Consider the following 27936-nt stretch of genomic DNA (forward strand, 5'->3'; position numbering starts at 1 on the left):
GTTACTGAAGTTAGGACACACAGCTTAATTATGCTATCCTCATGAAAAATACCACAAGATCATTAGCAGCCAGCAGGGATAAGTACCTCAGTTTTATTACTCACAAGAAGCATTCAAGATATGTGAACATATGCTTTAAAATGTCAGTGCCTCATTCTGACCTCCTTTTAGGCTGTCATAATTTGTTACTCTTATATGCTAATACATTTTGATTTCTGCCGTGTTCTGGAAGCTTCCAATAACACGGTATGCACAACAAAATGGTGAAGTATAGATGGTGTCAAAGGATCTCTTGTTAATTCCCTTATGTGCCTTTTTGGTTAAAAACAAAAAGGGGCAATTGTTAAAGGAATGAAGGCAGTGGGTTGATTAGCATTGATAACATGCAGCTGTGGCCTTGCCTCCGCGGCAGTGGGTGGGGTGACATGGATGATGTGCAGGTGTAGCTCGTTCCTGCTAAGTGGTTAAATAGCCCTGAGGATTGTGGGAGAGGGGATCAGATGGAGGAGAAGCAGTGTGGTCTGACCTCTGGAGGAAGGAGATACAGCACAGACAGTAGAATCTAACCAACGGTAAGGCTTTGTTGTAGTCTACTAGTTTGATTGTGCTGCAACACCCTTATATGCTGTTCTAGTGAAATTTAGGAAAGTAACCTAATTCATAAACATGGGGTTTAATTCTGTCTACAACTGTGAACAGGCTTATGAGCCACAGGTTGCCTGCTGGCTGCTCTGGTGCTGCTGCTGCAGTAGGCTGAGCCCATGGGGCTCTCCAGGAAGCTATGCTGGGTGGGGCTGTTCAAACTAAGCTTTTAAATTAGGCTTCATTCCCCACTGTTTTCTAAGGCCTGCCAACCCTGCACTCTGAACAGGCCCCCTCTGTCATATTTAACCAACAAACCAGTGAGTAATGGGTTCCACCACCCATTGGAGATGGGAACCATTATTCACAGATAAATGGCTAAGAGTCTTCCCATTTTTAGGGAAAATGTCAAAGATAAGAAAACTCTTACGAGTTGGTAGGATAAGTTAGTTGTGAGTACCACTAATAGTATTTGCAAAATGTGATTCACATTTTAAATATTGTCTGGCAAGTTTGATGAGGGCTCTAAAGACTGGAACAGAATGCCACACAGGCTACCACTTTCACACTTGTTTCACTTTTCTTTGCTCTTTATTTTTTGTTTTAAAGTATTAGAGAAATTGTAATCTCCAGTTATTAAGTTTTGGTTTACTGTATTTCTGAACTGAAGCCTTAAACTTTTCATCCACTATAGACAGGCTCAGTTAAACTACAAATTCTTCTCAAGTGGTTTTGATGTAACTTGGTCAAATCTCTGATTTCTAAGGTGGAGAGCCATCCACCAAAAAAAGGGTTTATGAAAGTCTGAGAATTAAGTGCAAACTGTTTAGCAGATACTGATTCATCTGATGCCATTTTTAAATATAATTTGTCATAATTGTGTACTGAAAAATTGAAAGAGTGGCTGTACCATGCCACAGTACGCAACTACTAGATATGAACTTGATTCCCATGCTCCATATCTAAACACTGGAGAGCAAATAAAAATAAAAAAAATCTTCCCATGAAACACTGAAATGTGCAATTGCTACAGTGATCAAGGAAGAGAATAAGACTTATTTTTTCCCAAACTTTGAACGTTTCCTTTTTGCTATTGACCATTTTTTGAGTTATCTCTGTACAAAGGAAAACTTCCCTTATGCCTTTTCAGCTTTGTTTTGCAGAGCTGGATGTAGGTCCTTGTTCATCAGATACAGGAACCACAGGCACCTACCAGGCAACGTATGTCAGAAATCCTGTTTTAGCAAAGCTTTATAGAATGGCTGTGGATTCCACAAGAGGCTTTCAAAACTTTATTGGCTTATTTTTGTTGAACAGATTCATATAAATACCAAAAACCTAGTTTTAATATCACCAGGTCAGATTTGTAAATGCTGATTCATAGTGTTTGCTTTGTCTTTGATTCAGAAATTCTTTGTGTGGCCACAGCAGAGCATTAGTACTCGTGCTACAATCTAAGCATTAGCACTGAAAGACCTAATCCACCTGTACACTTGTTCCTTCACTGCAAGGATGTGAGTAGATTATGCGTATCTGAGGACACCCTGTAAATCCAAAAATTCAGTGACATTAATGAAATGTTGGGTACCACAAAGATTTTTATTATGTTGTCCCAGATTCTTGTGTCCAATCAGCAATATTCATAGCAGTAAGAGGTAGAAAGAAGAGCTGTGTATCTGATGGTAATAGCAGACCTGAAGTCACATACCAGGTTGGCTATATACGCTGCTGGTATTGTTATTGTTCACCAGGACTCCAGCTAGGAGAGCAGGAGAAAACAGTACTTGTTCGGAATCTGGGGAATGGTAACAGAGTAGTATATTTGGAAATCAGGACTTAAAATCAAGTCAGGTCAGGAGAAAAAGATTGTAAGAATATGGGGCACATTTTCACAGGAGACTTAAGAGTACAGAGTGAAAACATTGTAGGTAAAGTAAGGGGGGAAGAAAGTGTCATGTATGCATGCCTGTGGTGCCTGACCAGAGGTTATTTCAAGTGAAACCTTTTGTTAGAGCTTGCCGCTTTTGTTATTTTGTAACTACAGCTCAGCATAGGCGTGGCTGAACATCTGGGATACCCCTTCTCTGCACTGATCACTCTTACATTACCTACTGTACATAAATGTAAGCAGACCATTCTTGGAAGAGGTACAAAGCTGTTGATATCGGCAACATGCAGTAAGAAAAGACTTGATGACAGGAAGATGTTTCAGTATTTCTTTCCAATCTCTTGTATAACAGGGTGATGAAACAGCAGGGATTGCCGACATGTTTTCACTGAACTAAAGTTAAGGGGTGAGCACTAACTAGACAGAGCAGTTTGAGGATTTAAAAAAAAAAAAAAGTATTTGTCAGTAAAGCCATTAATGAAGCAGACAGCCTATATGCTTAAGGATAATAAGATAAAGCAGTTATCTATTTTTATTAATGTATGTTTTGTAGTGAACAAAAGACAGTCTTCTACTGAAGGGCAAATAACCAGCTATCATCTCAAACATTTAATAAGACTTTCACTGCTGCAAGGTCCCCATTGTGTGTATAATAATCTTATTTATTTATCATTGATCTTGTATTATTATCTTAGTAATGCATACCTTAGCTATTTTAACTTACGTTATATTAATCTTGGTATTTGTGGTTTTATTGTATTGAAATGGAAATAGTGATAGTTTGTGATTTAGTTTTATTTGAGCAGTTGCATGCCTTGCAAAAAAAAAAAAACCTCTATAGAAATTAAGACAGCAATTTTTTAATACCTGTGCACATAGCAATTAATACTTTGTATTTGGGTATGTTTTATCTCACTAATATTGAAATTTTTCTATAAGTGAATTGAATGAATCAACTACATGTTACTGTTTTCATGGCTAATTCTGTAATATTTCATTATCAAAACTGTTGGCTAAAAAGGAAGTTCTCTTCACGAGCCACGCCATGTGTATTGTACAACTGACACTTTGTAACTAGTTAAACAATGAAAAGATTTATCATTTTTGCAGCAGTGTCCATGGTTCCTTCTTTTTTTGAACATACGGCACCACACCTCTTTGGATATAAGGTGAAAAGAAGGCCTTAGCAGATATCCATGAAACAGTCAGAACTCCTTGAGTTTAAAAAAAAAAATTTAGAAACTTAGACAGAGACCTTCTTCAGTGCTGGTATGCAAGAACAAGGCAAGAGCAAGTACCTTGGCATGGGAATGGGTTGGTTATATTGTTTCATGCTTCGCACAACAGTGATTTCATAGGTCCAGGCAACAGGTCTTTTAAATGAGTGCTGTCAGTCCTCTTTGGAGTTTCAGTATGCTTCATACTTGTGCAGCAATTGCTATTGCAAGCATTTTACAGCCTTTGCCAGGATGTCTTCTTTCCACATCCTGCCTTTATCATTCTCCTCTGCTTTAAATATTTTTACAAAAGTACGGTCTGTCCCAAAGGTTAGTTCAATCTGACATGCACGAATTGTCTCTTTACACTCCTTCCCTTTACAGAATGAGTGTTCTGTGTTATTATGCAGAGCTATCCTCTCACAGTTCCTCTCCAAAAAACCACCAGATTTCAGTTAATACTGGATAGACTTATTAGGTCTACTCTTTAGGTGCAGCCTGAGTGACTTCTGAGAAACTGTTTTACTTTAGTGCATTAATCATCTACTTTAATCTTATCCAAAAATACATGCACAATGTGAAGAATGGCAGTTGAGATTAAAGTAGTTAATCTGTTTCCTGTCTTTGGAGTCTCTGTTGTTTCCTTGTCTTGCTTTGAGCAGCCCTCCAATTCCTGTTTTTCTAACAGGTTTTGGTTCCCCCACAGTGCTCACACTTGTGATTAAGCATTGTATTTTCTCACTTTTTCTTCCAATTCTGTCTTCTACACACAGTTTCTCTCTGTATCTGATTTTCTTTCTTCATATTATATTTACATCTTAATATTGATGCACCCAATGGTGCAAAACCAGATTGCTCCCATATCGGATCTACTGACTTTCAGGCTATCTTCTTATTCCCAGTTCAGCTATCAGTGCAGCTATCAAAGCTGCACATTCCTTCAACAATTTTCTTGCATACTGCCCCCACTCAACTGTTCTAGCCCATTGCTCCCCCAGGAAAATATTTGGAGCTATAGTTATAATTTGAAATAGAAAGTTGGAAGGTGATATTACTTGGCCTGGTAGAGTATAATCCATATAGTATATTTTAACTTACATTTTGAAATGAAAAATTATTTTAAACTAAAAAAAGACACTCTTCATGTTGAACATGTCAAATGACATATTTCAAGAATTTCAACATGTTTCCCAACATTTCTTTGAATTGACATATCAATCAAATCTGGTCCTTTCCTCTGAACAGTCTGTTTCAAGGAAGTGTCAAAAAATTCATAACAAACTGTCTGGAAAGCAAAAGCAAAATATTGTATAGGGGTTTTTCTTTTTTTTTTCCCCTCTTCTGTTTAAAATAAAGCCTCTTAAACTATCTACCAGCCTGTCCTTACTCTCCTGGAATACTAAATGGTAAACCAGTTGCATGAGCTGTTTCAGAACCAGTACTGGCAGCATGCTACTATTTATTTCCTTTCTGGCTTATGCTTTGTGTGCTGAATTTTTGGAGTAAATTTTTGTAACTGAAATATAAACCCTTGAGAAATCAAAGCTTATAATAAACTGAAATACTGACAGAGCCTGAACTATAGTGCGCAAATTGCAGGCTCGAAAAGCAGAAAAATAGAATCAAGAGCCTCTAACTACTCTAAATTATAGTCTCTCAATTTTTCTGTAGGGCAATCAGAAGACTATTTAAGTAGAATAATAAATTCCTACCAATTAGCTATTTGTAATTAAAATTAAACATACCAGGATCATGTCATTAGGATTTTTATAGTCAAGTACATGTTATTAAAACAGTTGTATTCTCATTGTTACATTTTCCTTAGAATGATTTTTTTTTTTAATATTTTCTCTTAACATGAATCGGTTTTTTGAAAGCACTCCCCATTTTCAGAAGCTTGGAATTGTCATCATTCTTGGGAAAAGCATGTCTGCATGTTTATGCATATTTAATGTAGGTGTGTGAACACACATGCACATATGTGCACATACACCTATTTACTACTTCAACAGTAAGCCTTCTGGCTTCAAAACAGTTCAGTGTACAAGTTCTAGGTAATAAATGCGTTGTTTATTACTTACGGTACATATCTGTTTTCAGCAAATTGAAAATGAATTGAATAATAGGTTGTGAGTAAAGCATTGTATTAGTGGATTTATTACAGAGCTGTGTCTGCACTGCAGCAGAGCTGTGAATTCACTGGCACATCCTTGGTTTTGATGCCTTTAAAGTAGACTAAAACACTCATTATATTGCAATTTATAAAAATGTTTTAGGGCTTCTATAAAAGAATAAAATACTGATGTGCACTGAGGACACACATAAAGGACAGGGAGATAAGTCAGTTGAACCTATATGCTTCATATTTTATAGATGATATTTTAGCTGAGCATATTGTTGTTTGTGGTAGATGGCAGAATCATCACAGTAAAGGAGAAAAAGCAGCTTGTATAGATTTTAGCACATAGTGTAAATATGCTCCATGATGAGCTGGAGGAGAATAGTGTTGTGTAAAATAACTCCTTTCTGTGTTACTATCTCTTATCATTGTTATTCCTGATAACTGAAATGATAAGGAGGAAATTCCACTCTGATAATGGCTTGTGTAAATATAAATTAGAAACCCTTTTCTGATCAAAAAAACTTGCAAACTAAGATGATAAGAAATGTGACTAGAGAAAGGGGAAAGGTTTATAAGTGAATATGCATATTTCATTGCCTTTAATGAATGATGGTCATCATTAAGGTTTGTGGTTGCATGGATCAGCTCAGGGAGAGTGTTCCATGTGAAATAAGTCATGTGTGAATGCCATCTGTATCTGATTCATTCATGGTTAATCCAAGCCAAATTTGAATTCATGACTCAAGAGAGGCGAGTCAATATGTCCTTGCCAGTATTTACCAAAGTAGGAGTCCGTGAGGATGTACAGCAAGAAAAGCATGCTGACCTTAGCTGTTCCCCTATGATACAATGGGATAACTAAAAGTCTTGGTAGGTTTAGTTTTGCTCTATCAAGAAATAAGGAAGATTTGAGGTTCTTTCAGAGACAGGAAAAATTAGTGTCCTTGGCTTATGTGTTCACTAGGGATTTAATAATGAAACTGACATTTATAGCAGTTGTCATTAATAAACTTCTCAGAACATTAACTTCCATTTCCCATTTGGTTCATTGTATAGACTATGTGTTTTGCTTCACTGCCAAGACTGCATTTTTGTTTTGAAGGGGAAAAACCTTCATTATTTAGGGCAGAAACTGTTTCCTAGAATACTTTACAGAGCAGACTTTTCCAGTCATATGATTGTTGGAACCATCCACTGGAATTAACAATTTAAAGTCTAAACATTGATGCAAGATCCACAGTCTCTGTCAAGACCTCAGAACTTATCCTAGCTTTACCTCCAAAACAGTGCTTATAAGATAATTGGTCTTCTAGAGAAGCTTCCTGATTGTGTCTATCACAGTGAACAAAGTCACCAGATTCCTGACAGTAATGATGATGAAGAGTAAAATACAGAAAGATGGTGTTTTAGGTGAATCACAAGTCATTCATGCCAGGCAAGTAAAAGACCACTTGCTGTTGTGAGTTTTTTAGGAGTACCAGCATTCGGAGTATTTTTAAATAAAACCATTTAGGCAAACTGCACTTTACAAGATCAGCATCACTTTAGTAGTGCTAAATCATGTTTTACTTCGTTTCCTTTAAACCCCAATGCCATAGCAACAATTGGGACATTGACTTTCAATATGTTGAACTCAAAATCTACTAGATGTGAAATACAGCTCCATCTCATTGTGTCATGGCCAGACTAGTAAAATAGGATGCTGAGCCAAGACCATACTAACATCAATAATAGTTGATGGGATCTTACAGCTCCGTGACCATCAAGGTGATTTATATACTGTAAATTTGTAAAGCAAGACATAGGTTGTGCTTTCTACATACGATGCATCAGGATGGTTATCACCTATTTTAAGATGAACATGAGATAGCTGTTGTCCCTGATCAAGACACTAGGGACCAAAGCAAGTAATCTAAAAGATAAGATCTGTTATGGTGTCTACTGAGGAGTGTCATAGCCAAGGGGTATGACAGCCCATGCTCAGTTTTGATTGACACAAGGTGCTTTTTGTACATCATTCATCAATTGTATAATCAACTTTATTCCTAAGTAATTCTTTTTATTACGGGAAGAAATGTAAAGATTTCTAATCATCACTTTCTTTATTCGCCAAAAGATAAATTTAGGAGTAAACTCATTTAAAACAAAGCTCTGTAAAATTCTGTCTTTGCCTGGTGATTCAATGCATGATCGCTTGTGTTTACTAGCAGGGACTATAGTAGTCACTGTTCTGTATTATATAGGCTGCTTACTGATCTCTGTGCTCTGATAATTATAATTTCCTAAAGAACAAGAGAAACTTTCTCCAAATGTCTAACATGGATTATAAATTGAAGTTGATGTCATAAAATCTCAGGAGCTGTATTTGATTCAAGCTGCAAAACACAGAAGTAATAAATGATTAAGAAGACACCCAATAATCAATTTCATGGTTTGTTCTCAAGCCCAGCCAGTATGTTCTTCTATACCTATTTGAAATAGCGAAAGAGAGGTGATTACATGAATACAAAGTTAATCCAGTCAGATTTTGAACAGGGCAATACTTGAAAAGGTTTAAAGATTTCTTCAGGAACTTAGTGAGTAAAAACCGTGAGGTTATTCTGGGGATTCTCAGTGCTTAACACATCTTTTCTTATCCCCAAGTGGGCTGAATTGTACCACATTGGCACAGTTAGGTTAGTGACTAACTGTCGCTTCTACATGTTTGTCTAAATAATATACTCAAATTTACCAGTCCAAAAAAATATTACACAGAGTAGCTCTCAATCTGCTCTAGAAAGTCCTAACCTGTTACTAACTAGGCAAAGCTCTTCATAGGGTAATGAAAAAGTTAAAAACCCCACTGGAGATAGATCATATTTAGTTACTGGTCTTTCATACTAGTTTATTCTTCCTTTTGTTTTGACCCATACAATACACTTAAGATAGTATTTTAGATGCAGATGCTTGTATTTACACCAGTTGAAGATCTGGCCCCAAGTTTGCTGACTACAATACCATGCAATAGAAATTGTCTTTTTAATCCAGCCTGATTTGTTTATGTATCAGTTTGGGAGTTTTCTCTACCTCTGAGATTTTCACAGTATCGTCCAGTTTGCAGCTCAGGGACTGGATTGTAGCCCATGAGCCATTTCCACTCAGTTTATCTGGTTGTTCTTCCCCTGGCACTGCCCCAGAGGAGATGGGGAATAGCTAAAGAAGTTAGTTCCTCCTGCCACAGCTCCACACAGAGCTGGTCTCCTGTTAATGTGGAGCAATTGCTGGGAACTGACAGAAGGGTTACCAGGGCTGGGAAATTCCATCTTGTTAGCTGCTGCAGCAGATTCATCCTCCCCTGCTTTGCTTCAGCAGAGGTGGCAGCAGTTTGGGTTGGACAGAAGTAGATGATCAGCCATCGGCCACCATAGGTCCTAGATTATGCATAACAGGTGCAGGAGATTTTCTGCAACAAATGCTGGAAAAAAAGGTGGTCCAGCTCCTGCAACTGCTAAAGTGGAACAAAGCATAATTTCATTTTAAGGAGCTAATTTGTGAAGTGCTCTGAAAATTGAAAGTGGTGGAAAATAAAGGAATTATTAGTCTTTATAGTGTTGTATACAAAATAAAAACTGCGTCAATACAAGAGGACCGCTTAACTTGAATTATCTGCAGTATTTTCCTTTATGCATCAGTCCTTCATTATTGTTCTAATGCGAACAACCTTAGAATAGCACCTTATTGGTCTGAAGATAACACTGCAAAAACTGTTTGGCAGCCTCTTCTAGGAATATGCCCTAAAGGAACTTTGCTTAACCAAATGTCACTGCATATTTTAATATTGATTCACTCTTTGTAAATCAGTGTCTTTAAAAGTGCCAAGCATTTTCTTTTGATCTTGTGGCAGAACAAGTCTGATAATGCCCACCAAAGAAACAAGAAAACTGTGTATTACAGTAAATGATAAAGAAAGGCTAGGTTCTTCTTGGTTCAGGAAGGATTGTTTAGTTCTGCCGTTGTCAATTATATGCATCTGTGTGCAATTAGGTTAGAAAGCAGCAAATAAAACTGATTTGGGAATTACTGTGAATCTGAATTAATTTTGCAGTGCCTCCCACCTGCACTTTGTGTTGTCTTGCATATGAGAACTAAATCCTGTTGCTGGAAGTCTCAAAGTCACTTTAAACACTTGTTACATTGAAAAAAAACAAAAGAATCTTACAGGTCAGATCAGTTGTTTTAATTTTATTTAGGACACACTGAAAATCAGAGACCCTCTATGGAATGGGTAATATTAATCTGATACTGGTGCAGTAGGACTCTGCAATAGCAACGTGTCCTTAATTGGTTATCTTGTTGTTCAGTACCACTTTCACCATGACAAGTGGAATGCATTCTGTTGCTCACTAAAGAGCAGTATCGCTGCAAACAGATGCATATGTTTAGAATATTTTTGTGATTTTGTTACTCGTTTACATTAGGTCTTTTAAGTAAGCTACATATATTCAGTGATTCAAACTGCCAGATGAAAGCAGTATTTATTGCTCTTACAAGTTATTTTCCTTGTATGTTGTTTTACAGACCTAATCTGTCATGGTCTTCTTGAGCAGTCAGGAAACCCTGTACAGTAAAAAAAGGTTAAATTTTTAAAAGGTTTTAATAGTCTTTGTGTGGTTGTGCATAAAGGTAGATATTCAACAGGGTTAGCAGTATGTATTTTGAAGGATCTTTACACAAAATAGTGATAAAGGATATTGATTTTAAGGAGGTGTTTGGAGGCGATAAAGAGGGCAACAAATGGAAAAATATTGTAAGACCATTCAACACAGACTGGTGATGGTTAGTTCTGAGGCAGAGGAATGGACAAAAAAGCAGAAGAGAAACAATTTGGGAAAGAAACAAGAGGTGAGCTGTCATCAGGAACAAGATTAGATAGGGATTTGATGATGAGAAGGAAAAGATTGAATTTCACGTTAAGAATATTTCAACCCAGGTTATTTTCCATTGCAAAAAGCCTTTAACATTTTGTTCTGCTCTACAGAAATTCTCATGCTGTCATTATCACTGTAGCATTTGAGTTCTTTTCAGTACGGTAGTGGGCAATAAGTGTCAAATCTATTGTCTGTAGTTCATTCCTTCCTTTTGACCTCCCAGGTGGAGGAGTAATTGCACAGGTGAATGTTTTGGTTTGGTGGTGTTGCTTGGCTTGGTTGTTTCTAATTTATATATATGGAGGGTTAGTTTATATTACATTTATTCACAAGCTGTACTTTGCACTTATGCTAGAGATGGGAAGTGTGAAGGGGAAGCAGGGGAGGAAAGGAAAAGGCAGGGGAAAAAGAGAAAGGTCTATGTTATACACCAGAGAATAGTGAGATTTGTGATGGTTCTTCAGTCCTGAGGGGCTTAATTTGAAAGTCTGTGTGTGGCCATCTGGACACTTAGCTTCCTGCGTAAAGTAACTTTATTTTCCTGCTCAAATGAACTCTAAACTTTAGAATTTGAGTCAATTACTATGTACCTTGGACGCAATTTGCCTGGGGAAGCTAGTTAATCCATTAAATAACCCTGCCCTTGGGAATATAGTCCTTTAAAAAAAACAAGGTAGTGACCAAAACCTGGTGATTTACAGAAGTGAAATAGCACAGCCACAACAATAAGGAAATACAGTCACATAATGAGAAATTAAGAGACGGAAATAAATGCTTTCTGTTTCTTATGGGATATCAAAATACCTCGGTTAGAAATGGGTCTGGAAAGGTGTCTGAGTCCATTCTCCTGCCTTCAGGCAGGACCAAATATACTTAAGTCATGCCTGATATATATTATTTTGAGGAGTTCTTAAAATATCTTTTACCACTAATGAACCTCATTGCTTCTTTGCCCGTTCCCTCTGGACATTTCTAACAGTTCGTAATCTTCCTGTTTCCAACTACTTTTTGTACAGTTGATAATTGGCCATTGCTTACGTCTGCTGAATATGGTGTTAGGATTTCTGGGTCTTCTATGTCACTCTCCTGCTTATACCCATATTATAAGATCCCTGTTTCTCTGGGTTTTGTTTTTCTTGTTGGCAATAGGATGGTGGGTTGACTGGGGATCACTGTACCACATGTGGAATTCCCCAGATCCCTTTTTGAAGAACTGCTGTCTGGCCAAACTCTTTCCCCACGCCGTGGTTACTCCTACCTCAGTATCAGACTTCTCTCATACTGTTGTTACCAAAATCTCGGAATGAAGAACTTATCGACACCAATGTGATGCAGATAAGCAGGCACTTCTTTATTGACGTCCGGGTGTGTAAGTGAGTCCTCTCATGATCAACGCACACCAAGCTTCAAAATCAGATATCATATATAGGACTTATTCATACATATTCATTAAATATTCATGCATAATCATAATATTTCCCATAAATCATTAACATGTTCTCCTCCCATATCCGATTCTGCGCAATAGAGCTTAGAAAGGTCCAGAAATGGGTCTGGGGTACGATTTGTGTAGGTGGTATATGAGTCAGTGGTCGCGATCTCCCCCTGCCGGAATTACCTTTTACTAAAGTTCACGGTTTCTTGGCAGGCAACTACAAGCTGTTCCAGTCGACTCTTCCCAATTTCCATTAATCTCATATTTTGACATCTCAATACACTTTCTATATACAGAAGACTGGTCAGATACAAAGAAACCTTTCAAACCCTAAATTATTACTTAAGTTTCAACAATGATTCCAGCCCATTCTTCTGGCCTTAGTACAAGATGTACAGAGGGTCTCATAACAGCTTTTACTAAATAATCATAAGTTTCTTCAAAATATATTTTTATCCTTCTATATTTCTATTTATAAAATAACTCTATGAAATCAAATAAACAAAGTCAATCAATCTTAACTTTTTAACAAATCGATAACACTGCTGTTGTATTAATTATCACGTATTTCAATTTAGTTTCCCAAAATATTTTCTGTTTATAATCCTCAAAAGAGCAGCCTTTCCCAGTTTCATATCTTCATTCAGAAGAAACGCCTCGTGTCGGTCCCAGTTCATTTGGCACGGGCAGTTCCCTCTCAGTCTCTGGCAGAGGCAGTGTGGCTTAGGCCAGGTATCCCATTCTGCTCCCAGTTGCCATATTTCCTTGGGACTCTCAGACCATTCCCTGTGGTCTGACGTTTGTATATTCACTCATGGGATGGAGGTACGGTGGGTGGAAGTAGCCCGATTGACAATAAAATAGTATGTCTGAACCAGAGTGCTGTTCTTGGTTGCTGCAAAGATGCATTTGGAAGGAACAGTGCTTACTGCAGACTACGTGAGCATCCTGTTTCCAGTTTTCTCTCTTGGAAAGTCTAGGGGTGGGGAGAAGCTTAGTGATCTACCAGATATTTGTATAGAGCATCTCTGAGGAAATGGTAAAGCTTCAGGAAATGTTCAGTCATGGATAGACCACTTGTATTCCTTGTGCAAAGTATATCTGGGCAGACAGTGAGGAGAAGAAGTGTAGTACATTTCTCCCTCATCCAGCTGAAATATTAGAGTTGCAATCTGGTAGTTTTAAATCATAGACAGCTGATTAAAACAGATTTGTTAAAAAGAATTTTAACCAGAATTTACTATAGGTAAAGTGTAAAAAAGGACAATTTTCCAACTGGTGATTTGGAGAAACTCTCTCTATATTTTTAATCAGGAAGGCATTGTTGAACATCAGCAGGAAAGTAATGGCATGGGGTTTATTTTGGAATGGAAATTTGGTCTATTGCTTTGGTCTGTGTTGTGGACAACTAGAAATTGCAATATTTAAGGTAGAAGGAGGTGAAAACCTGTGAGTTGGCTCCTGCCACAGCTGAAGGCAAGGCAACAATATTATACCAGTTATTACTGAGGAATTTTGCTTATCCTCCTCAGATTAAATATTGCTAATGAATGAGCAAATAGCAAAGAAATGAAGGAATAGCAATTAATTAGGATGATGAGTAAGAAGGCACTAAGAATACACCAAAACTAATTAGGTAATAATTGGGAAGATAGCCTTCTTTCATAATGCTAACATGTCATATTGCAGTAGTAGTAGTAATAATAATAATTATTATTTAAAAAAGAGCAGCATGGTTTTGTATTACTAGGTGACAGAGTCAACCTCATGTAATTTAACAAATGGGAAGAGAGAGATCCAGATCACTAGACACCTATTAATCTGATTTTAGTAGTCTTACTAAGCTTTTGAAGAATTGAACAGTAGAGTAATCAAATGCCTGGAAATGAATAGAAGGTAAAGTGAAGCAGGCGTTTATCAACAGTCAATTGTTCAGGATTAACCTGATCTCCTCTGATAAAAGCTTCGTAGTTTTTTCTCAGACAAGAAATACAATAGATTTCATTTGTTAGATATCAATAAAACATTTTATATACTGTAATGATGGAAATTACTCGCTAAACCAAGGAATAGGGGGTTTGAGAGAGGAACTGCAAAGTGAATGGTGAACTGGCAAGTGGAATTGCCTGCAGTTTGAGCTGGTGGAATAACAGCTGGCTGAGACATTAGAGTTGCTCAGAGACCAGTGCCAGAGATGATCCTGTTTAATGCTTTGACCTTGGCTCAAAATTAGGAATATCTTGATGAAATATGCTGACGATATAGATTCAGCCTAGAAAAATAAGCAGAAACATTGGAATGACACCATGGAAGTTGTAGTACAGGGGGATGCTGTTGGTAACAAGAACAAGAACTTCTGTTAAAAGATGGAGCTTGTTGGTTGGAAGTGATTGGAAAGAAGGATGTACTGAAGGTATTTAATGTATTGAGTAATCTCAGAATGACATTGTCTCAGAATAGTGGCTCAATCAGGAAAATGCTATATATCAAGCAAAATAATTTCAGTAAAGAGATACAAAAGTATTGATCAACTCTGAAACATTGGTAAGACCTCCTCCAGAATACTCATTAGATCACAAATGCAAGGGGCAGCAGAGGTACAAGAAAGAACAACAGAAAACCTGTTTTCCAACAGGAGACTTGTTTTCATAAAAATACTGACTGAGAGAACTTATGACTGTTCTCTGCAAAATCAGAGGATGTAAATCCCAAAGAAAAACAAGTGTTTTGAAACACAACTCAGTGTTACCAAATAAAATACCAAACAAAACATCTGTAAACTCTCTATGGATAAATTTTGCCATGGAAATTAAAAGAAAGTGTATCAAACTTGAAGGGCTGAAGTTCCAGACCCACCTTTCAGAAAAAGTCATAGAGCAAGAAAGTTCTCAAAATGGAGTCAGCAAGATTTCATAAACATCAGTTCTTAAAATCTAGGTGTTCACAATGGGAAGGAACAGAACTCGGTGACTAGAAACGTGCTTCCACTCCTCTGTTTTCTGGCAGCTTCTAACTTCAAAGCCTTGTTCGGGAGGGAAGTGTCATTTAGGAGGTTGGGGGGTTGGTTTGGTTTGATTTTTTTTTTTTTTTTTTTTTTTGTTAATGTAATGCAGCCTTATGTCTAAAAGGAGACTAAGGGATGGAATTGCCTAGAATCATAGTCTTTTAAGCTAAATGAACTGCAAAAAGGGCATGTGTTGGGTTTGAGTGTGTACATTTTTGTGTATACTAAATGATAAGTGTGAAGTAGATCAACGATATGATTGCATAAGTTTAAATAATTTAAAAAATACGAATTTCTTCTGAAGATGTATATGGAAATACATAGGCAAGGTACCTTCTACCTTACCAGTATTCATATCTCACCATCACTCTATGGCAAGAAAAGTATTTGAAATATAATGGACTTTACAGTTAGGAATTTTATTCCTTCTGATACCTCTACTGAATTCAAAGGGGTTTTTCTTCTGTAATTTGTATATTCCAGTTAAAATTTCCTGTAAACTCTATTATGGTGGGTAAGGTTTGTCCAGAAAGTGGACAGATGAGCAGCAGATAATGTTACAGGAGTTTGCTAATGGATTTAATAGAAAATTAATTTTATAATTTTATTTGATAAAATAAACTAACAGAAAATTGGGGATAGAGGGAGGACTTAAGGAAATGATCCTATATTCTGATTTAAACTCCAGTTAACACTAATATTAAGATATTGTTTAATCCCTTTCTCTGACTACATCATATTTAGAGCAGGGAAAAGCAGATGAGCAAAAAGAAATTTTGCAGATACAGGGTAAGCTTGCCCAACCTCCATACTAGAAGTGCAAAATTGAAATCAGGGAGTTTGCTGAATATCTCTGGGTTTAAGTCTTAATATGCTCCATTAATTTATACAGATAAACATCTGTTTTTCATATTTCCCTAGATCAAATTGTTTACCTCAGTTACATAGTCAATAGTGCAGTATCTCTACTAGTTATGCTACAATAGAAGTAAGTTATACCACGCTAAAATGTGAAAGTAGTTGCTAGCATTCTGTGTGAGACTATATATAAATAGCTGGCAAAATTCACATAGAAAAATGTTTAGTTTGGTCACTGGAAAAATACTTTTAATGTTCAAATCTAAATGAAGAAAATATATCAAAAGCAGTTATTTTGCAAGGCTATAAAGACACAAAACTATATTCAGATTTAGGAACTTTTGTAGATGTTTATTTCGTTGAATAAAAGTTACTTTTATGAGATTACTTTTGAAATGCTGCTGCTTTCTGCTTTTTCTGCTCTTGTACCCACCAGCTATGGATTTATATAAATTGTTAAAGGTTTGGATGTTTAGAATTGTGCTATTATATGCTCTTGTTTTTCTTCTGTGTTGTTGAGAACACAATGGAAAATCATCACCTATTAACCAAATAACAGTAAGCAGCTCAATCTGTTCATTTAGCCTGCCACACTTACAAAACTAAATGAATCCAATTAAACCATGTTGAAAACATATTTTATTGAACTGTGGTAATTGCCTCAGGTAGTTTCACTGTATTTTATTCCAAACCCAAAAATTTTAAATCCCTGTTTCTTGCTTTAGAAAAGCATTTCTTTAAGCACTGTTTTTAACCAAGCCAGTATTTTCTGATATTTTTAAATAAGAATGGGTAGCCTTGAATACTACAGGCTGCTATAGCATTTAAGACATCTATATTGTGTATATTCTGAGGTACTTGTACTGGCACGCATAAACCCCAAAACCTTTCTGAACCTGAGTATGCAATGTTCAGGTCTCAGTTGCAGACCAGGATGTAGGTTGCTCTTAGTAGCTGAGTCATGTGTACCGATGCTGTTGAAGCTTGGGAGGTACAAGACCATAAGTTTATAAGGAGTTTACCCAGATACCTGGGTTTTCAATCAATTGCTACGTGGGAAGGGAAAGCTGTCCTTGACTGTTATTTAATAGAGTGTTGCTAAGTATCACAGGAATATGATTAACTTCAGATTTACCTTAGAGATAAGGATCCTTAATTTTTAACGCATTTATGAAAATATTCTGTTTGTCTATTAGGGAGTCTCCTAATTTTAATTGTTAATGTCATAATAACAAAAGTTTAGTTTGTAAATTAAATTTGGTTAACTCAACATGAAAGAAAAGCTCCTTTAGTTCTTGATCAAAAATGCAAAGCTTGTACTGAGTCTGACTAACAAATTTAGTAAGAAAAAGAAAAGATTCTTTGAAATGATATTTGAAAGCCTGTCAAAGAAAAGAAATGTAATAGTTTCAAAGGTGAATGTACATGGTAATTCCCATTTTTAACTACCTTTGATAGAAAAGAAACTGGCCAAACTCATAATCTTTGAAATCACATTTAGATAATATTTCAAACAATAAATATATGTTCTACTATAACTTTGGTTTTTGCTGTTCCACTTTTTCTTTTTTTTTTTTTTTTTTTTTTCATTCCTTCTGCTCTCCAGCAACATTGTAGCTGGAGAAGAAAAGTAGGTGAGTGGGAGAAAGGTGAACAACGCTTGCCACAAATCTCTGTGAAGGAAAAACTCTTACAACTCTTACACTGAACATAGTGTTTGTTTTAATAATGCAGCATTAGTAATTTCTATCCCAGCCGGTAGGCAGTCTGCCTCCACTTTATCCAACTGCTGGCAGCAGAAAGATAAATACCAACTCACTGGCATTCTTTCTTTAACTTCCAGTCAGTTGTGGGACTGAAGTCCTTGAGGCATGACACCACCTGCACAGTGGGAGGAGGTGTGACTTGTGATGTTCTTTTTGTTTTGACAGCCAGGTACCAGTCACAGGAGGCTTAGAACCTGAATTTATGATGGTTGAATGTATTCCACCTTTATTGCGTTTTTTTGCTGTTTGTAAAAGGGCTGCAGCAGAGCCTCGATGAATCATCTCTTGTGCAATTGTGTGTTCAGATATAAATTCTGTTAATCTGCCTAAAATAATAAGGATTAATTACTAGACAAGGACATGATACACTGCTTGGGCAGCTTGCAATTTAGCTGGGTGTAAATCTTGATGCTCATTTAGTTTTTTCTTTCTGTCTTTGCATCTCATCCTGACAGGTGTGTGCCCAATCACTGTGAACACGGTGGCAAATGCACCCAGACGTGGGACAGCTTCAAGTGCACTTGCGATGGAACTGGATACAGTGGTGCCACTTGTCATAACTGTAAGCCATTCTGCAGTTTTTAAATTGCAGTGGAGCGGGGAAGACACGGATGTCTTTTGGTTGAAATGAAAAGTCAGTCTTCCTCTCTGGTTGCTAAAGATCCTAAAATGTTTGGGTTTTTTTTAGAGGAGATGTTGGCTTAATCATGCTCCACCTTATCTACATAGGGATAGCACTGTGCTATGCCATGCAAGGGATCAAAGCAGTACAGCCCTCTTAGCTGGGTGTACTGAACACACACATTCTCACCAGTTGCACACTGGAGTTTCCAATGAACACAGTGAATCTGCCTGAAGCTGTTAGGGAGAGCTGCTGGCCACTGCTAGAGAGTTGGCCACTGGCTCAGGTTGCTGTTCCTGAAGCATGTTTATATACTGATTATTGGCCATTCTGAAATCAAATTATTTATGCTGTTACGGATTTCTCATATGAGAATATTTCCTATGAGTTCCACATGCCCTGCATTATTAAAGACAGAGAAAACATAAAGGAAAGAAAGGAACAGTGGCTCTTTTTGTAGGTTCTGAACAATGTATGCTGAGTCAGTAGTGTTTGTTTTCTTTGTCTTGTACCCTAAGTGTGGGATTTTCATCTGTGAAGTGTATTCTAATCTATCTAGAAGATGCAGAAAACTTATCCATTCCTTACTTATCTCCCTTTTTTCTTTAGCAAACAACTTCTTAATATTCAGGAGAGAATAAAATGCTTCTGAAGGGGTGGAAAGTTGAAACAGAAGCCAGGATCTATAGAAATATAGATTTAGATTACCTTAACGACAATAATGTAAAATTTTATGAAAATAATAACAGAATTCTTTCATTTTTAACCAAAACTAAACAAACCAATGAAGCAATTTTGACAATTCACAGTTGTCTGGATTTCAACAAAAAACTACTCTATTTTTTGAACATTTTCTTAATGTAATAGGGAATGCATTTGATATAAAAACTATTAATGCATGTATATGTGCTCGTGTATGTATTGAACGCCAAAGTTCTCCATGGTCTGCCTACTGAACTGGTAAAGCTGAAAGAGTTAAATGGCAAGCTAACATTTATTAAAGAGATATTTAAAGTACCAATACCTGGATGAGAAATTTCATGGGCAGCCCTTTTTCCACCAAGAGTGATTGTGCATAGTGATGGCATGGTTGCATCTAATCTTGGAAAAGAAAACATGGAATTTACAGTGAGGTAATGTTTTTGGTGCAACAAAGAAAAAGATTTCATATATTTTTCTGAAAGTATATTTCTTGATCTTTGGCTGATCTGTTACAGGCACTTGGAAAATAGGATTCCTGGGCATGTGATAGGCTGTTAAGATGTTTAACTGCAGAAATACACTGATGGAAGCTCTGTTAAGTATATTTTATCTGGTGAGCCTCTGAAAATAAGTATAATGTTAGAGGAAACACTATCATTTTGGATCCCACAGCCTACCAGCAGTGAGACTGCTGCAGCTGCATTCCCCTAGGTCCAACCAGTAGTGAGTCTGTAAATATATTCCCAGTAGGCATGCTCCTACAGAGTCCATATACAGCACATACACATATATATATATATACATGGCTGGCTGTACAGCTCATAGAGTATACACATGAACACAGCACCAATGGCCCCATCCTGCTCATGTTTCTGGCTGACTGAGCCCACTAGTGAGAGCAGTGAACATGCATGCCCACACACAGTGGATCCCTCCAGCAGCTCAGCCCAGGCACTCACTCAACCCAGTGGCTCTCCCTGGATTCCAGACTCCACAGCTGCTGATGCCTGGACATTGGATGGCCTGGCAGGGTATTATTTGGGCTCCTTCTCCAGCCACTGTCTGTGCAAAAGTTTCTTAGATAGCTAAGCTTTTGTTTTGTTTCATCTTTGTGTTTAAAGAACCTAACTAGTTCTTACCATGTGTATTAATCTACTTTTAAAAGTTCTTTCTTACAAATGAGGGTGAGCAGAAAGTTATTCACCTGATAGTTATTCACCTGTCAGAATATGTGAAGTCTTATGATTTTCTAAAGTATAGAATTTGATGGCACAGGAATGTGTGAAAACCAAAAATTATAGCATCAAACCATATACTGAGACAACCTTAACTGCCTTTATTGAGCTGGCAATATCTATCAATATTTACAAGTTCATGTTCCAGTATTAGATACAGCTGCAAATAATGAGAGGATTTGCTGATGCTTGCCAAAGGTTATAGTTACACTGTCCTGAGGTCCAGGGCCTCAGCTCTGCTGCGATGATACTGTCCCTATCAGTCCTTTCCTCCTTGTGCAGCATGCCTGGGGGTGCAGGCGTGCTCGGTGTGCTGCCGTTTGCTTTTGTGTTCTGATGTGTGTGGCAATAGTGGTACAAGAGAGATGCTGGTGGAGGCAGGAAGTTGGACTGATAACGGGTGTGTGGTATAAAAACAGCTGAAAGCAATTTTAAACAGCATTGTGGGTTGTGTGAAAGGCTGTAAAATTTAGCAGATGCCATGATTCTATGGAGCAGGAAAGTGTTTAAATGCAGATAGCATTTGTTCAGTACCATTTAACTTAAATATATGATTATTTTACAAAACAAATGGTATCATACTCTGCAGTAAAATATGTATTTCTTTTCTCAATGTATGTTTGCGCAGTGGGTTTAACAGGGCATTTGTCAAAGAGGGTGGAGTCAAGACTATGTTAGTGGGAATGGTAACTCCATAGTTGGTGACTTTCATGAGTTGGGACTTTTGCTGAGCTTCATGGAGTAAGCTAATTCTGTGTTACTGAAGGGTTTTTTTCAGTGAATAGATTTTGCTTTGGTCAGGGAATTCGATACATTCCTGAGCTTTTGACATGAAACAAGGCAAGGCTTTGCAGCCTTGACTGAATTTGAGACTGCAATTCTAGGTTACTTTGAAGTTGAAATTCAAGGTCAAACTCAAGGAAAAAACTCCAGGAATGAAACAGAGAAAAATGTTTGCATAAAGTTCTTGTGAATCAAAATGGCTTTGTTTTACACAGGTCTGGTCATAATATATTTGTAGTATAGTAGTGAAAACAAAAATTAGTCTAGAGAGATAGAGAAATATGTATTCTGGAGCTGAGACATAATAGAAACTATAAACCAAAACCAAAGGGCTATAAAAGGAAAAATTTCAAATAAATAATTCTGAAATAGCAACTTTAATTCATATTATCTCTCCAATTGCATAAATCATGTATGTACACGTGCCATTTAAGGATCATGAAATAATCTGCTTTTCAGAATAGGACATTGTTACAGTAAGGCTCTTCATCTTTCAAAGATACACCAAAATCTTCAAGCTCTGTGTGTCCACTTCCTTGTTATTTGTCAGAGGTTTAAGCAGCCATTCACAGAAAAATGTCTCTACTCCATCGTAAGTTTTTTCATCTAGCTACAGCTGTGTCCCTGGAGTCCAATGGTGAATGCACCAAAAATACTGGAAAGTTGCGTCTCTCATTGCATGGTAAATACCCTAGAAATCTGCCAGATTTCCTTTGGTGAACAGATATGCACTGCTCAAGGGAATACTGTGGCCTGGCAAATATCACTCTAGAGCGTCAATTTTATCATTAGACAAGACTAAATGATAAATGAATGTATTTACGTAGAAATAATGACTTACAGTGATGAAACAGTTTCAAAATTAATTAAAAAATAATTATTAGGATTATAATTAAGTATCATTCTTACTAGCTTTATTGCATCAGCTATATTTTATTCCCTGACTAATTGACATTTACAGCCTACCAAAGGCTGACCTGCCATGCAGAGTTCTTCAAACAATATTTTTTTCAGAGTACACTAGTAAATTGTTCCTGGAGCCTTTGGAACAGGAAATCATTTTCCTTATTACGTCTCTTCTCCATCATGATCTACGGGTAACACCAGTCTGCTGCACCTTGCACAAGTTAATACATCTAGGTTTAGGTTCAAATGTGCTTCCTGCTGTTTACAGCTGATTTAAAATGGAGTCATATAAATTTACAAATAATGTATGAAGATAAATAATGATCATTCAATCTCTTTGTCTCCAATCTTTAATATACAGCCTAATGCATATTTTCTCTAGAATCTGCATGTAAGAGAAACACAGTAAAGGACTTACAGACTTTACCATGACTATGATGTATCTACCTACTACCTTCTGCACAAACTCTGTTAGATTTAGGAAAAAGTCAAAACAACCTAGTTTGACCATATTTGCCTTCTCTTAATGATTTCCAGTAGCAAAAAGTCCAGTTTGCATTTAAAAGATTAATCTTAATTATATCCATTTTTACTCATGTGAGAGACAAGTTCTATTCTTTAATTTCACCTTCAAACACACACTGTCCTTTCTTTTACATGTGTACAGCCCCCATTCCTTCAAGAACATCGGACAGGAAAGAGTTTACTTATGAGTCTTCAGTTGTTGCATAAGAGGGACTAGCATCCTGCTCACAATCTGTTGCCTGTTAGTTCTGTAAAAGCAGTAGGAGCATTACTACCGTACACACATTGGTCCCTAGAGGCATTAATTGCATTGGAACAGACAAAGAACACAACTCCATTGAAAAACAACATACACATTTTTTACATTTTTATATATTGGCAATGTGCTGCCAGTTTGAAGGTTGTGTTGTTTGTGTGTTGTTGTTTTTTTTTTTTTTTTTTTTTACAAAATGAGTATTTGAGACAATGAAGTTATTCTTAGTTTCCGTATAACAGACCTTGACCTCTGAATTTTCTGGCTTTGTCTTCACATAGCTGATTGTGAATAAATGTTACCCTATAATTTGGAATGTGATTCAAAGTTAGCAAAGACTAAAGCACTAATCTCTTGAAATGATAAATACGTTAAGTGTCACTGGCAGTCTAATGGGCATTGATATTTTTTGCCGGGAATATTGACCTTTCCCCTAAAATGAAATACTGCTTTAATAATGAGTTTAATAGTATCTAGAAATATATTTTGAGTAAGAATCATTTGTGATTCACATTGTAGAAGCTGTGGTAATTTGGATTCCTGATTACTGCCAAAATCTAGAATTTGGCAGAAAAATTACAGAAACCCAAATGTAATCTTCATAGGCTGTGATCTTCAGCAAGACCTCAATCAATTGGTTTGTAATTTATTTTCCTGTATTTCCAAAAATGAGGAAACACCTGAAACAATAGACTGTCTACATTTAGAGTCTGGATAGGAAAGGATGGTATGGCAGTGATATTTTTCTGTCAGCAGTTTGGGAAATAGTTCCATAGCAAGAAAGAAAACACATAATTTGGAAAAAAAAATATGCTCTAAGCTTTACTTTAGAAAAAAAAAAAAAAAGAAAAGAAACTGTACAGATGTATAGTCATCCCAAAGAAGGAAAGTATAGTTTTGCACTTCACTGGAGGCTGGGGGACTTCTAAGAGAAACGTGGTTGTCTTTGTGATCTCGAACAAATTTGTTAGGAGACGTAAAGGCCTTGCAGTTTTACAAGCATATTAATGCATTATTTGATCAGGAAAAAAAGTTCTCTCAAGTCACAGATTATGTGTACGGAAGCATTTTCCTTTCTTACAGTTTAATGAAGGGGAAAGTGTGAGTAAAGAATAGAAAAACACTAACAAAAAATGTGTCTGCTGCAATTAAAAACATGCAATGTTGCAGGGTTTCTTACTTGTTTAACCTAATCTGAGTGAAATAAGCCAGACTGTCCACTGAGGCTAAGGTTGTTTGGGTACTCGTGAATCAGCTTGTATAACTGTGGACACACAAATACACTAATTATTCTCAGGAGAATGTGCAGGCAGCCAGAGTGCCTTCAGGCAGCAGCAGAATAATCATCGTCACTAGGTAATCTGAATGTGGAGTGTCATTACAGACAAAACACAGAAAAAACCACTAATTTTTCTACTGTCTGACAAGATGGAAGTGGTGTGTATCATACTGGGTGCTATTGGAAGGCATTTGAAGGACAGTGCAACCATCAGGCACAGTCAACATTGGTTCACAAAAAGAAAGTCCTACCCAACTAATGTAATATCCTTCTACAAGAAGGTCGTCTGCCTAGCAGATAAATAGATGGTGGTAGATGTAGTTTTTCTGAATTTAAGTAAGGCTTTTGATACTGTCCCTCACAGCATCCTTCTGGACTTCTCCAGCTGTGAGATGAAGAGGTAGTTGGTACCCTGGGTGAAGAACTGGCTGAATAGGAGTGTACCCTGACAGCCAAGAGCACAGACTCCATCCTGGGTTGCAACAAATATGTCCATTCAAAGAGGATCAAAGAACCAAACAAAAATGTATCCAAGATGATAAAAATGGAGAGAATTGTTTTTCTTAGTACGTTTTAAAGATAACGTTTCTATTCTGTTCCTTACAACCTCTCCTTAAGATTGGAAGAGTAAATTTATTCAATGAAAAAAAGAAAAAAGATAGGTGCAACTTCCTAAAGAAAGTTTCACAGGAAAAGTGAGAGGGACATCCCAGCTCGCTGGATAGTAAAAAGCTGAAGGATCTGTTTGCATGCAAGAGGCCTAGAGAATGTTTACTAGCTCGTTGAAGAAGGAGTGAGTAAAAGAAAGGTGTTTCTGCTGGCTGGGCTTTCCTCATGTTAGTTTTTATTCAGACTGTCAAAGAAATATCCAGTTATTAATTTTCTTTCACATCTTTTGCTCACAAGGAACTGACTGAAGTTTGGGTACATATTACCATGCCTGTCCTCTTGGTTAGACCACCCATCTAGTCTTCTCCTGTGAGATGAAGGAACCAAACACAGTTTATAATTTTTTTTTTTTCAGATAAAATGACAAATATCATAGTGGGCCATTTGATTTTTTGGCCCTCACTTCACATATATAATTCCTAGTATCGAAGAATAGAAGTTATGTTCAGCACAATGATTTCTAAGGTATATAGAAGGTTATGTGGAATGTCCTTCAAAATGGTATTATAAATACTGTCTAAGTTAGGTTTTCAGAAATCCCCCATTTAAGATTTTATCCCCGTAAATGGTAACAGAAAAAAGATAAAACTATAGCCAAGTCTTGGTCCCATGTCTAACAACATTGAAATTAGTCTTGTTGCATTTGAAATGACTCTGTGCCTCAGCTGGATTGCTGCGTTAGTCTTGAATTTGGCTGTTTCCTCAGTATATCTCCTACCAGTCACTCGCCATGTGGTTTTTTAATAAACCTGGAGGTGAGTCACTGGGAAATGTCTCCTTTGTTGCCTGGGATTTAAAGAAGCAGTGCTGGAAGGTCTGACTGGATGGGTCAGGCAGACGAGAAGTTTTTGTACAGCAGCGGCTGAGGACCCTGAGAGCACCGTTAGGGTCTAACTGCCTGAGAGCACAGCAAGGTCCACTCGCCACCCTGTGGGTCTGGACGCTCATCACCGCTGGAAATGGGGCACACTGCCCTGCCCTCTGCTCTCTTCTGGGCAGGCTCCTGCTGTCCTGGCTGGGCTTCCTGAATGGTCCCTGTGCCTGGCCTGATTTTTTCCTCCTGCCTGATGGTCTCCTGGGCTGTCAGCCCTGCTCAGACTTAGCCTGGGGACAGCAGGATGGTGGGATGGCACCCGGTCAGTGAGGGCACAGACTGTGCGGGGATTGTCCGCATCTTATGACTCGCCTCCCTTGCAGGACAGCTCTCACTGCTTCTGAAATAGAAGTAATGTACAAATGTCCAAAGATCTGCCGCTTTTTTTTTTTTTCCTTCCCTTCCCCGCCCCCCCCCCCCCCCCCCCCCCAAGCTTTCTGATTAGATTCCAGAGAAGTGGAGGGAGCAATGTATTACAGCTACCACTTAAAAATGCACAGATATGCTAGCTTTCAAGCATCGTTTCCTCTGCACATTGTTCCTGGATGCTGCAGTGAGTTACACTGTGGCAGCCAACTGTTATGCTCGTACAAGCCCAGACTTACCCACATCAGGTTTGTGTGTACATCAACATTGTTCGCCACTTTTAATGCTTAATAAGAAGCAAACATTGTCTTAGTTTTCTCCTGCTACTTGCTTGTTTCCTTTGCAGAAAACACGCCTCACTCTTAAGCATTTCTCATCCTTGGATCTCCTGCGTGCACAACTTTTTGAAAGCAAATTAGATCTGTTGGTCTAGCTACTAATGAGACCACAGAGTGGATCTGCAGGTATGGTCACAGAACATAAGATCTTGTCACTAAGTCTCAGGAGGTTCATATTGTCCCTGGCAGCTCAGTTCTGTCTCAGGTGAACTTCCATGTCAGTGCAATTTCTGACTTCTCCACTGCTATTTACATCTCGGCAGTTTATTTAAAACTAGCCATCCCAACTGTGGTCTTTACACATGACAGTACGCATGTCTCCTTTTTAGAATATAAACTGAAACCCCTAACACCTCCTGCACAGCTCACTAAACACTTCATGGTGAGGAATGGCTTTTGTCCTCTACCAGGCAAGACTCTATTAGAGCAGAAACTTGGATAAGAAATGGGAGACTGCGACCCACCACCAAACCTGCTGTTCAGCTCTAGTCATCTTATTTGTCAAGAGCTCTTGTTAACTTCCGTGGCAGTTTTATTACAGCCAGGCTAATGGCATTGAGTCCTGTCAGCACTGAGCCTTGTGAGCTTTATAAGGAAAAGCAGATTTTTATTAAAAACACCAATTAAAATCTATTTTGAATCAGTAAAGTAAAACCTGTTGCTTCCCTCTTCTTTCTTTAGTTCTCTGTTCTTTTTGCTTGGATGTTGGTAAGATAATGAGGGAACCTTATAAATTTGTGTTTCATGTGTGAACTGTAGGAAAAAACCTCTGTCAGAATGACATAGAGGTCACAGATAGGATACCGTAGGAAATTATTTCTAATAAGATAAATCTCTGACTTGTGCACCTCTGTTCATAACTCTTATTGTTTTTACCATTGATGGCTTTCAGCCTTTGCATGCTCTGAGTTGCTTAGAAGTTTGTAAAAGTCAGTTTAAGTTGGTTGGTTTGGGTTTTTTCCCCCCAGTGAAATGGTATTACCTTTTAAAATATTTTTCTAATGTTAAATTCAGGTTTTGATTTCTTGTGTAAAATATATAGGAAAAAAATATTTAGGAAAGATTTATCATTTCTGTCATACCTAGCTATCAGAAAAATTATGGGGACTTTTAATGTGATTAAATAATAACAATGATTTAATATAACTAAAGGGGGAAATGCCCAGTGTGACAGGGTTATGCACCCAGTATTAATAATGAAAGGACACTTTTAATTTTTGAAATAAAGTTCTCAATTGTTAAAAGATGTGGGGAAGGGGGAAGGCAAAACATACTAACTTTTTTGAATAGGTAATAGATTTGCTATACTTACAACTTTGATAATTTGAGCTAAGTTGATGGGTAGTTCATATCTGAGTCGGTTTAGTACTGTGTTCCCTATGCAGCCCTTAAGACCAAAACAAATTCTTTTTTGGGCATTTAAATATTACATTGTCCTTTCCTGTCTGAGGGTTTACCAAATCCTTTCTCCATAATCTTTCTAAGCTTAAGCATGTGAGCATATTTCTTAGATGATTTTCTCCAATTTGAAGATATGGAAGAACCATAAATACTTTTGTGCTCAGAAACTGTACTACTTAAGGCATTCTTGTGAAAGAATATTCT

General features: G+C 37.3%; 1 protein-coding gene across 2 annotated transcripts in view; it reads left to right on the forward strand.

The window, feature by feature from the left end:
* The window catches only part of CNTNAP2 (contactin associated protein 2), a 1159973-nt gene that overhangs the window by 730755 nt on the left and 401282 nt on the right, over positions 1-27936 (forward strand). For both annotated transcript variants that reach the window (XM_055709318.1, XM_027816209.2), the window contains one exon: positions 18235-18341. In XM_055709318.1, coding sequence (XP_055565293.1) covers positions 18235-18341 — 107 coding nt within the window. The remainder of the gene's footprint in view (positions 1-18234; positions 18342-27936) is intronic.

Source organism: Falco cherrug, chromosome 4, assembly GCF_023634085.1.
Source record: "Falco cherrug isolate bFalChe1 chromosome 4, bFalChe1.pri, whole genome shotgun sequence".
NCBI lineage: Eukaryota > Metazoa > Chordata > Aves > Falconiformes > Falconidae > Falco > Falco cherrug.